Source organism: Sturnira hondurensis, unplaced genomic scaffold (assembly GCF_014824575.4).
Source record: "Sturnira hondurensis isolate 20B ecotype Veracruz unplaced genomic scaffold, ASM1482457v3 Scaffold0006437, whole genome shotgun sequence".
Lineage (NCBI taxonomy): Eukaryota > Metazoa > Chordata > Mammalia > Chiroptera > Phyllostomidae > Sturnira > Sturnira hondurensis.
In genome coordinates this window covers 2,238,210-2,250,587 of record NW_028079068.1, presented here as the reverse complement: position 1 = coordinate 2,250,587, position 12,378 = coordinate 2,238,210, and the positions used below count along the sequence as shown (strand labels likewise).

The 12,378-nt window shown below is 45.0% G+C and overlaps 1 protein-coding gene across 1 annotated transcript in view; it reads left to right on the top strand.

Moving 5' to 3' along the window:
• The first annotated feature begins 7,575 nt into the window (after nucleotides 1-7,575).
• The window catches only part of IFT56 (intraflagellar transport 56), a 44,142-nt gene continuing 39,339 nt past the window's right edge, over nucleotides 7,576-12,378 (top strand). The window contains 3 exon segments of the mRNA XM_037049102.1: nucleotides 7,576-7,722; nucleotides 8,168-8,305; nucleotides 11,612-11,704. Coding sequence (XP_036904997.1) covers nucleotides 7,720-7,722; nucleotides 8,168-8,305; nucleotides 11,612-11,704 — 234 coding nt within the window. The 5' untranslated portion in view covers nucleotides 7,576-7,719.

Genomic DNA, 12,378 nt, shown 5'->3' with positions numbered 1-12,378 from the left:
TTTGCTTTGGTGGTGTTAAAATGAGGAACTTCAGGCTGCGAACCTTCTTCTCGAAACACTTGTCTGAAAGCAGAGGCAACAAGCAAGTCGTCTCTGCTCAAGGAGCAAGTCTCAGCTCGTCGATGAGATGGTCTAATGCAGTAGTCACCTAGCCCCCAGCGCGTCTCACCTCCTGATATTTGCGCCCCTCGTGCAGGTCCTTCCCACTCTGAGCAGGACCGACCCGCGTGCTCCACAGGACTTCATAGAAACAACAGTATGAGCCCCAAGACTAGGTCATAAAAACCACTGTGACTGTCATCTCGTTCGCTCTCTCAACACGCGCTCTGGGGAAGCCGGTTGTTATGTTGTGTGGACTTTCCAGCAGCCGGATGGAGAGGTCCACGTGGCATGTAACGAAGACCTACTGCCAACCGCAGACACTAGCCTGCCTGGTGTGTGGGGGGCGGGGAGCCATCTGCAGTGGCTGGAGCTAAAGAAGCTCCGCCCAAACTGTCTGGTGACCGCAGCCCCAGCTGACAGCGTCAGAAGGGACTTGACTCCAAGCCGGAACCACCCAGCTGAGCTGCTCCGCAGACCCTAGGAGAGATAACAATATTGATTGCTTTAAGCTATTAACTTTTGTGCTACATTGTGATGCAGCAATGAGTGATTAATACAGTCTGTTCAGACTCGCAAAGACACCAAAGTCCCCACACACAAAGCAATGTGGACTCTTGAAGACAACTGGGTGTGTAACCAGGCCCGGAGGAAGACAGAAAGAATGGATTAAGAGAAGAGAGCAGATGAGAGGGAGTGGGAATTACAACAGGTCACCAGGTTGTGTGGCTGGAGAAGGATCTCAGGAAACGGGAGATATCCGAGACCCGCACAGGGAAGGTCAAGGCAGGACTGGGCTTGGCTGGCAGTGAGAGGCTTAGCAGCTGGCTGCATCTGGGTGGCGGTGCACAGTTTGGGCGTCTTCCTTGACTACTGTACCACCGGGGATGGGATAGAATTAAGACTGTGCCCTGAACGCCGAGGCACCGGATCAGATGCTGACAAGACCACCAGGCCCTGAGCATTTACTATGTTGGATGTACTCAGGAAGAGTCTGAAGGCATTGGCATCGTGTTTTTGCTTGGTGGGACAAAGCCCAACCAACTGAGCCACCTGGCCAGGGCTAAGGTTATTTTTTTTTCTTCTTTTTTAAAATTAGTATTTTTACATTTTCATTTATTTATTTATTTAAAAATATTTGGTTTATTTATTTTTAGAGAGAGGGGAAGGGAAGGAGAAAGAGAGGGAGGGAAACATCAATGTGTGGCTGTCTCTGGAACGCCCCCTACTGGGGGCCTGGCCCACCACCCAGGCATGTGCCCGGACTGGGAATTGAAATGGTGACCCTTGGGTTCACAGGCCAGTTCTCAAACCCCTGAGCCGCGCTGGCCAGGGCCAGGCTGGTTATTTTTAAGAAACAAAAGATGCAGGCCCTGATGGGTAGCTCTGTTGGTTACAGTGTTGCCTGATATACTGATGCTTTTCTCTCTGTTTCTCTTTCTCTCTCTCTGAAATCAGTACATACATACATACATTCATACATAAAGTGACTTTTTAAAAAAGACTGATGGAGAAGCTTTGCCCTCCCCCAGACTGCCAAAAAGAAATGAGATAGAAGACCCGCCCCAGGAAGGGAGATAACTACAGATCACAGATAACTGCAGTTTAGTCTGAACGAAGCCTAACAGACAACAGACAGGGAGGAACCTTGCAAAGCCTGTTTGATCAAAGTCCTCTTTCTGGGCCCGTTGTGGAAGACAGCCCAACAGACACTTGTTTACCAAACACTCAGTTTTCCGTGTGCATGTGAACGGCCCTTCCCTCCCCTTTAAGGTTCCAACCCACAACCCCCCTTTCTCTATATGGTTCAAGACAGCAACTATGCCTCAACTGCCTGATTTGTCCTCAGGCCCAGGATTCTTCTGGAACCCCCCTATGTGCCTCATGCCAATTTGATTGTTACACCAGCCAGAAGAACTTGGGTAGAAGAAGAGTTTTTCCTCTCCTACTCAGGCATGTACCACGACTAGGTATCAAACCCTTTCATGACCAATGGACCTGGGAGGTAGGTACAATTACTGTCATCATCCGGTGAGAAAACTGAGACTCAGAGAGGTTAAGTGACTTGCCTGGGTCACACAGCTAAAGAGAGGTAGAGCCGAGAACTGAGCCCAGGCGGTCTGTCTGCAGGGGCTGCACACTAAACCACTGTTTGGTACTGCCTCTTGCTCATCGGTGAGCTCAGATGAATCGTAAGCATATCAGTCAGATGGGTTTTCTTACCTCGGGTTAGGTAACCTGCTCAAGGTCACAGAGGTAGGAAGCATGGAGAGAAACATCTCCATGCTTTCTGCCCCTGGGGGAAGTCCTGGGGGGCTGGGGGCAGGCAGGGTTCTAACCCAGGTCTTGCTGACTCTGAAGCACTCAACCCTACATCCCCTTCAGCTCTTGCTAGAGGTCGGGGGATGGGCTGAACCAGGCTTCCCCAGGATCCTTCATCTCAGCAGCTGGTTGATACAGGGAGTTCCTCCTCTCAGAGCTCATAGATTCCAATGCTTGGTATTTTTCCTGTTTACATTCTATCGTGGTAATACTGCTTTCTGATTCTCCAATGATCTTTCCACCAAAGAAATAATTACATAAGCAACCAGAAGTTGCAAATTCTTTTTCTCAGTAGACAAATTCACTTAATTTTAACTGGTATGTGTGAAAGTTACTTTTTATATTTAAATAAATATTCACCCCCATATCTTTGGCTCACTTCAGTGGAAAATTTGGCCATGAAGAAGAACTTTGGAGCCCTGGCTGGTGTAGTTCAGTGGGTTGAGCATGGGCCTGCGAACCAAGGGATCAAGGTTTGATTCCCAGTCAGGGCACATGCCTAGGTTGCAGGCCAGTTCCCAGCAGCGGACACAGGAGAGGCAACCATACATTGATATTTCTCTCCTTCCCTTCCCCTCTAAAGATAAACAAATAAAATCTTTAAAAAAAAGAACTTTGGAGGTTTTTTGTTTTGGGGGCAGGGGGTTTTAGAAAAACGGGAGGGGAGGGACAAAAACATCGATTGGTTGCCTCTCATGAGAGATAGAGACCCAACCCACAACCTAGGCACATGCCCTCACTGGGAAAGGAACCAGAGACTTTCACTTTGCGGGACGATGCCCGACCAACTGAGCCACACCAGCCAGGGCAAACTCAAGGGGTTTTTAAATAGAAGCCTTGGTTTTATCTGGGATTACGGAAAATTTTGATTCAAAAGTAAAACAAACTCACAGGTGTTCATCACCTAGCTTCGACAATTATAATCTATAGATCTCTTAGCTAGGTCTCTTAGTAGTAGTTCAGCCATGATGATATTATCCTTTAGTACAGGTTCAATCACTTTTTAAAAAGCAAATTGTTTCCCTGGCTGGTGTGCCCCAGTGGATTGAGCACTGGCCTGCGAACCAAAGGATCGCTGGTTTGATTCCCAGTCAGGGCACATGCCTGGGTTGCAGGCCAGGTCCCCAGTGGGGGGCATGCGAGAGACAACCACACATTGATGTTTCTCTTTCCCCCTCCCTTCCCCTCTCTCTAAAAACAAATAAATAAAATATTTAATAATAAAAATAAAAAGCAAAATGTTAATAGGTGTAGTTTCTTGCTCATAAACTTATAGATAATTTACATTTTATTCATTTTAATTATCAGTATCATCCAAAATTCTCATGGTGACTATGTAGTACTTTCTTAATTTAAGAATAAGTCATTTTGAAATGATGGAAAAACATATTTGTTGAAGGACTATATTTTCAAATGTTTAATCCTGAAGTCATTCTTGCTGTTTCTTAGAACTGTCAAAAACGGGGTCCTCTCCCTATGAGCCCACATAACTCACGGGGTGGCAGTGCAATAAAATTTGGTTTCTAAAATATTATTTTTTTAAGATTTCATTTATTTATGTTTAGAGAGAGAGGAAGGAAGGGACAGAAATATCAATGTGTGGTTGCCTCTCATGCGTCCCCTGCTGGGATCTGGCCCACAACCCAGGCATGTGCCCTGATAGGAACTGAACCAGCGACCCTTTGGTTCACAGGCCCGCGCACAATCCACTGAGTCGCACCAGCCAGGGCTAAAATATTCTTTTTGATGGTAAGGTAGAATATTCACGAAACTAGTGAACAAAAAAATGAAAAAACTAACAACACCTAACAGAGCTGATAAAATTACAAAAGTAAAGTTACTATGGTTCTGTCATGGAAATGCTGAAGTTCCTTCCTTTCATGAGACATTTTCCTTAAGGAGAATCCACCCTAGCAAGAAATGCCCAAACTTCTTTTTTTTTTTTGGTTTTATTATTTTTAAAAGTCATTTAATTATTTTTCAAGTACAGTTTTCTATTACTCCCATCCCATCCCACCCCCCGTGCTCCTCCCTCCCTCCCATTTCCACCCTTCTCACTTGTTGTCCATGTATCCTTTATATATGTTCCTCTAAATCCCTCCCCTATTTCCCCTGAAATTCTCTCCCTTCTGGTCACTGTCAGCCTGTTCTCTATTTCAGTGTCTTTGGTTATATTTTGCTTGCTTGTTTGTTTTGTTGTTTAGCTTCCTGTTCAAGGTGAGATCATATGGTATTTTTCCTTCAACCCCTGGCTTACTTCACTCAGTGTAATGCTTTCCAGAAATGCCCAAACTTCTTACTGTCTTTCACATTCCTTCAGCAACTCATGGCCCTGAAGAATAACAGGGACATGAGTCCATCATCACCACCTGGATTATTTTTTTACAATCACTCAGAAACTGCTCTTCTACGGCAACGGCAATAAAGCGGCTAGCTCCAACGATGCCTCTTACTTGGCTGGTGTGTGTGTGTGTTATTGTGTGTTTCATGACACCGGGTGAAGCTTAGAGCTGTAGTTGCGAGTAACTGCCTTTTTTCAAGTGCACTCAGTGGAGGCCATATTCTGCCCTTTGTAATTACAGCCACAGTTCAAACATCCTCTACACGGAAGTAGAAGCTTAAAGCTGTATCTCGAACTGCTGAAAATCAGATGTCATTTTAATAGATTTAGCAAGTTCAATAGGGTTGTTTGCAGCCTTATCAGCAATACTTCCCTGAGACCCTGGTGTCAGGGGATTCTGTTTGGGGCCCTGGGCACAGACTGCACCCTACACCAGGGGCAAAGAAGCTGTGGAGCCAAGGAGCTGTTAAATAGAATATAACTAACTTCCATGGCTGAAAGTCTTTTAAGAGAAACGATTTAGTAGGCAATAGTTAGCAAAAGAGAGAGAGAGAGAGAGAGAGAGAGAGAGAGAGAGGGAGAGACTGGTCTTTGGGCATGGAGTCTAAACCACCAACAGTATGGTTAGGTAAGAATGAAAACATGGCCATTGTCCTGGAGTTTTGCAAGCGTTTTTATACATCAAGTGGGGGCAGTAAGATATAAGCTGGTCTAAAAGGATTCACACTAGCTATAAACAAAGGGAATGGGAGAAGGTGAAGCAGGGCTAATTGCAAGGATGAACTGTCCACTTCTGTGGGTTAGCTGAGGACAGCAGATTGGAAAGTCCGTGTGCAAATAAGTGGAGTCTCCTAGGGGTCAGTGGCGCCTGGTTATTATCTCTTTGGGATAATCAGAGAAATAGCCACCTGGAAATTAATCTTAAATCCCAACAGATATATAGGGATTTGAGCACTTTTGTCAGAGCTGGCCCGTACCTATTAACAGCCTGTTTTGTTTCTTTTTCTCACACTCCAGCTGCTGTACTCTTAATTTACAATATCTCTATTTTTTTATTGCCAGGGTTCTTGCAACCCTCCTCACTATGCTATGGTACCAGACTCTGAATTTCCTGCCTCTTTCCACCCTTGAGTGGGTCTCTTCCTTAAGTCTCACCTCCTTTCCAGGGGGTGACAGCTCACAGGTGACTGGGTGACTACAACTAGCTTTTGTGGCCTGGGTGCCCACACAGCACTCATGAAGCCCCCCATCATGCAGGATGGAGCCTGGGCTGAGAAGAGAAGGGCCTGGGCTGAGGGCTGGACTTGGCTCTCCCTGCTTCGTCCATCACGAGCAGCACAGAATTCTGAGAAGTCTGAGAATTCTAAATCGGAGCCTGACCTTCATGATAAAGCAAGATGATAACCCACTTAACAGTTTGGTAGACTAAACGATTTTCAATATTTAGACACATGGGTGTGGATGTCTCTTTGTATTATTTCATTTATATGGAATGTCCAGAATAGGTAAATCCATAGAGACAGAAAATAGATTTGTGGTTGCCAGAGGCTGGGGGGAGAGGAGGGAGGAGTATAATGCTGGTGAATTTGTACATCTCTGAAGTCTTATGCCTTGCCTGTCTGTATGTGTCTGTGTATCGATGATTGTGTGTACACATAAGGGTATATCAGTGAATTAAGAAAAGTAGTTATTTACTCTCCAAGTGATTGCAGGGCAGGGGGTGGTGTCGTGGGTAGGCAGGGGCTGGCGTGCAAGGAGGATGCAAAAAAAAAGCCTAAGAAATCATATCCACCTTCCAGAAGCTTAGGGTGTAGGGCTAATTATTCAGAGTGGTATGTAACATAATTCAACTATGCCACAATTACCTATACATTTGGGAGAATTGCTTCATTTCTCCAGATGCTAGTTCCTTAGTCTGTTAATCCTGAGGGTTGAACTAGATGTCCAAGGTCCCTTCCAGCTCTAACAGTACGCAAGTCGGTGATCGTAGACTACCCTTGCAGCCCTGTTAATTGGGTTCAGGAGTAAGGTTAAGTCGTCCAATCAACACATTTATTACAGGACCTCATTATATTAGGGTGTGTCTATGGAAACAAGAAACTGTCTTTTCATGAACTTCCGCCTCAAAACGTCAGCTTTTTAGGTTCAGCAGAAAAATTTTTTTCTGATCTTCCGGCAGCTGCCCCAGATCCAGCCGCGCAGCACCTGGGGCGGGGCCGGGGGTTGCTACGGAGTCCGACGCGGTGGAAATCGGAAATGGTCCTTGAAAATCACTTTCCCAGGAAACATGTATAGGAGAAACAATACCATTCTAATTTTCTTTTTCCTAAACTCGTAAATAAAGATACAGTCCAACTCTAGCTCTCAGCACAGAAAACAACGCTCCGTAAGGAACAAAATGAATTAGCAAGCAAAATAGAGACAAGCTCATAGGTAAAGAGCAGGCTGACAGCCGTTGGGGGCGGGTGTTGGGGGACTAGGGGAGTGGAAAGTTGAGCGGAAAAAGAAAAATGAGAAAAAAAAATCATGAGCTCGGAAAAGTGTGACGATCGTCGGGGATGGGGGTGGGAGGAGAGTGGCGTAGGGGCGATAAATGATAGACGGAGACTTGACTTGGGGTAGTGAACACACAATACGGTGTACAGATGAGTGTTGTGGTATTGTGCACATGAAACCTGTTAACCAGTGTCACCCCAATCAATTCAATGAAAAAGAAAAAGAAAGAAAACGACGCTCTCCTCCAGAAACTTCCAATTCTGCAGCGGCGGAAGCGCAGCGGAACCAAGAGGCCAAACGCACTGGTTTTCCCGCGAGCGCTTATAGGGATGGACAAGCCCCAGCCCCGCCCCCGACTCCCTCGAGGTTGCCGTGGAAACAGAGAGAGCTGTGGTTGAGGAGAAGCTCGGAGGCCTGGCCTTTTGCTGTCTGCGGAGGGGACTCACAGGACAGCTGCCAATATGGTCAGTGGTTCCGAACAGTGAGGGAGAACTATGAGTATGTCTCGGGACTGGAGGTTAGAGGCCCCCAGCACACTGCTGGGTAAAGTCTAGGAGAGTCAACGGAGGATGAGCTCCCTGCCCTCCCCGTGGGAACACGGGGGACAGGGATGCAACCGTAAATGCCTCGGTGATTTCTTCCCTCCTACTTCTTTATTTCCCCGCACCCGAGCTGCGCGTGGGGTGGAAAGCAGACCAAGGGGAGGAAGGCTAAGATGACCGCAGCTGCAGAAAGCATCTCTTGCCTCACTCTAATTGGAGAAGATAAAGAAGTTGGGAGTAGCTATTTGGTTCCATTCTTTTGGTAATAATACCTGTTACCAAGAGTTTCATAAGCTTCCCTGGGGAGCTGTCCCTCTGCTTAAAACTGACCATCATAACCGGATCGTCTTTGTTGTTTCTTCCACAGATGCTATCAAGGGCCAAACCTGCTGTAGGCGGGGATCTACCTCACACTGACAAAAGGAAGAAGAAAGGCAGGAAGATGCCAAAGCTAGAGGAGCTACTTTCACAAAGAGATTTCACTGGAGCTATTACCCTGTTGGAGGTAATGTCCAAAGAAGGTTGCTCCTTAGGAGGTGAATAGCAGAAGTATGGATGGGTGCTTGGCTGAGTGCCGGTCGCAGTGCTGCTGGAGCAAGTGAGTGCATTCTGCGGCTTCCTGTCAATCTAGTCAGGCACAGAGTCCAGTTCCCAAGGTAGCTATAAATCTGATTCAAGATGAACTAATAAGATAGACGTATTTCTTTTTTAAAAGATTTTATTTTATTTTACTTTTTAGAGAGAAGGGAAGAGGAAAAAGAGAGGGAAAGAAACATCAATGTGTGGCTTCCATACACCCGCCACTGGGGACTTGGCCTGCAAGTCCCAGGCATGTGCCCTGGGTTGCTGGTTTGATTCCCAGGCATGTGCCCTGACTGGGAATCAAACCAGCAACCCTTTGGTTTGCAGGCCCTCACTCAATCCACTGAGCTACACCAGCCAAGAGACATATTTCTCTTTTTTTTAAATAAAGGTTTTATTTATTTATTTTTAGAGAGTGGGGAAGGGAGGGAGAAAGAAGGAGGGAAATATCAACATGAGAGAAACATCGATCCTTTGCCTCTTGTACAGGCTCCGACTCCAGACCAAACCTGCAACCCAGGTACATTCTCTGACCAGGAATCAAACCAGTGACCTTTCACGTGGCAGGATAATGCCCAACCAACTGAGCCACATGGATCAGGACTAAATATATTTTTGAGGGACACTTTTAATTATGTCTAGTCCCACTGATGGCAAATCCAGCCTAGAAAATATGGACGGTCATTTAATAAATACAGTGTGAGTTCACACATTGTTTATCCCAAAATAAATAGTGTCAGTTTCACACATGTGTATCCCAACCCCTGGCCATTTTATGATTTATACCTATTATATATTAAGATTTGTTTATTAAATGTATGTTTGTTTCTATGTTTCATGCTTATTGTCTAAAATACTAAATCATCTGAAAATACTTTAATCTCTACTCTTGTAGTTCTTAAATTTAATATGCGTCAGAATCACCTAGGGTGCTTATTAAAATGTATTCCTGGGCTCCTGTTGTAGGGATTCCAATTCTTTTTATTTATTTATCTATCTATCTTTAGAGAGGAAGGGAAGGAGAGAAGGAGAGAAATACCAATGTATGGTTGCCTCTCATGAGTCCCCTGCTGGGAACTGGCCTGCAACCCAGGCATGTGCCCTGACTGGGAATCGAACCGAGATTGTGTGGTTCGCAGGCCCACGTTCAATCCACTGAGCTACACCTGCCAGGGTTGGGATTCCAGTTCTTTAGAGTCAGGAACCTACATTTTAGGCAAGTATCCTGCGTGCCTCTGACAGGGATGGTCTGAGGACAGTGCACTTTGAGAAACTGCTGTGCGGGAAGCATATGCCATAGAAGGATGAAGGCAGCACCGAAGACTGTAGAGATGATGACCGACCGCAAGCCTGGTCATGCTGTCCCCCAGTCATTTCTCCACAGCATGATTCCACACTTATTGCTCATAGCCTGTCAACAGTAATTGTTTTAATTAGCTTTGTATGTCTTTCTCAGCCTTCCATGTATAGTCCTACATTGTTCCCTAGTGTTCTGGTGTTGAGCATGTTGTTTAACCTTTTTGTATCAGCCCTCTCATCTTCAAAGTGGGGGAGACGATGTAGAAGGACCGTCTAGCTCTGTACAGCAGTGGGCTGAGTGGTGGGTGTATGTCTAATTTTTGTCAGTCTCTGTTTAAAGGCACATGCCACATTTTCCTTACCATGTAATCCCACACTGCCTTTAAGTAGAAGTGCCATGCTGTATGGGAATGGGAACTTCCACAGCAAGGGTGACGAAGTGTCATGAACAGGTCTCCCTGCTGGGACATATGCAAGGAGACCTCAAATAAGAATTTCTTCAATCCTGGCTGGTATGGCTCAGTGGCTTGAGCGTGGGCCTGTGAACCAAACAGCTGCAGTTTGATCCCTAGTCGAGACACATGCCTGGGTTGCAGGCCAGTTCCCAGCGGGGGACACACGGGAGGCAACCGTACATAGATGTTTCTCTCTCCTTCCCTTCCCTTCTAAAGATAAATAAATAAAATCTTTAAAAAATAATCACATTAAAAAAAAAGAATTTCTGGCCCTGGCTGGTGTAGCTCAGTGGATTGAGCTCGGGCCTGCGAACCAGACGATCGCGGTTCGACTCCCAGTCCGGGCACATGCCTGGGTTGCCAGTTCCCGGCAGGGGCCAGTTCCCAGCAGGGGATGCACAAGAAGCAACCATACATTGATGTTTCTCTTCCTCTCTCCTTCCTTTCCCCTCTAAAGATAAATAAATAAAATATTTAAAAAAAATAATTCCCTCCTTTAAAAAAAAAAAAAGAATTTCTTCAGACCTAAGACACGGAACTTAAATTCACAACATTTGGTGAGAGGAGGACTTCCAATTTAGCTACAGGTGTAAGGTCTTAGCCCAGACAAGAAAGTCTGAGAGAATGCCTTCATCTCATTATGCCCAAGGCACCCAAAGTTCTGTAGCAATGATCTCTAAATACGTGTTTCACTATTTAACTTTTCACCCATGGTTTTTATTTATCACCCTGTAGAGGGCAAAGCTCTCGCCTTACCAAAGTAGTTCAGACCATCCCTTCAGGGTTCAGTCTTTTCCTCCAAACAGGAGTTTTCTTTTGTTCATTGAGGCATTCACCAATATTTGTTCATAATTGACATACGATGCTAGCCTTCTGAACGTCCTCAACAGGTTCCAGTAAGCCTGGTCAGGGGTCAGAGAGTGACTTAGTGGCTTGTCCTCAGTAAACAGTTATGACCTATGAGTAGATAGTCATGTATGTACGTGTATAGTGGGGCAGGTTCGGAGTGTGCCGTTGAGTGCAGTAGAGCATGGAGGGTGAGCACGCGGGAGGCAGAGCCAAACCCTATGTTCCTGCCTCCACACCTACTGGCCGTGTGGCCTGGAATTTATTGTTTCACCTCTCTGTCTTCAGGTACTTGGGACTAGAAAATATTTTACATAATTCTTATGTTTTTATGTATCACCCAGAATTATTATAAAGCTAATGCTTAAATACTTTCTGGGGTGAGGTGACAGTAAATAAAGAAACGAAATATGGAGTATTTGAAAATACAGATTTCTGTGATAATCAGAAGGCAATTGTGCTGAGTTCTGTATCTTTGTCATTACACTGGTGGGGGTATTGACTTACTGCTATTACCTGTATGTGATTTTTAAATTATTTGTCAGTAACTTAATAGAGCATTTTTTTAAATGGAGGCTTACATTTAAAACCTTTTCATGATTTTCTTTAAATGAAATTTTAACCATAAGTTCAAACGTCATGTTGGGGAACAAGAAGAGGATACTAACCTGTGGATTGGATACTGTGCTTTTCACCTGGGTGACTACAAGAGAGCTTTGGAGGTTAGTAAAAAAAGAAAGACAATTTATAACTGAAGGACTTTGAAAATGTTATTAACCTTTGTATTATAGTAATACATGCTTATGATAAAATTCAAACAATATAGAAGGGGATGACGTAAAACCAAAAAAACCACCCTGTCTGCTGTCCCTACTTCTACTTCATTGTTTTGTTTTGTTTTCTACTTAATATTTTATTTTATTTCTTTTTTTAAAGATTTTATTTATCTCTTGAGAGGAAGGGAAGGAGAGAAACATCAATGTATGGTTGCCTCTCGTGAGTCCCCTGCTGGGAACTGGCCTGCAACCCAGGCATGTGCCCTGACCGGGAATCGAACCACGATTGTGTGGTTCGCAGACCCGCACTCAATCCACTGAGCTACACCAGCCAGGGCTATATTTTATTTCTATAGATATTTTATTGATTATACTAATAAAGTTGTCCCATTTCCCCCCCTTTATTTCCCTCCACCCTGCACATCCCTCCCACCCGTATTCCCCCCCTTTAGTTCATGTCCATGGGTCATATAAATAAGTTCTTTGGTTTCTATATTTCCTACACTATTCTTAACCTCCCCTTGTCTATCTTCTACCTACCATTTATGCTACTTATTCTCTGTACCTTTTCCCCACATTCTCCTTGCTCTCCCTCCCCACTGATAACCCTCCCCGTGATT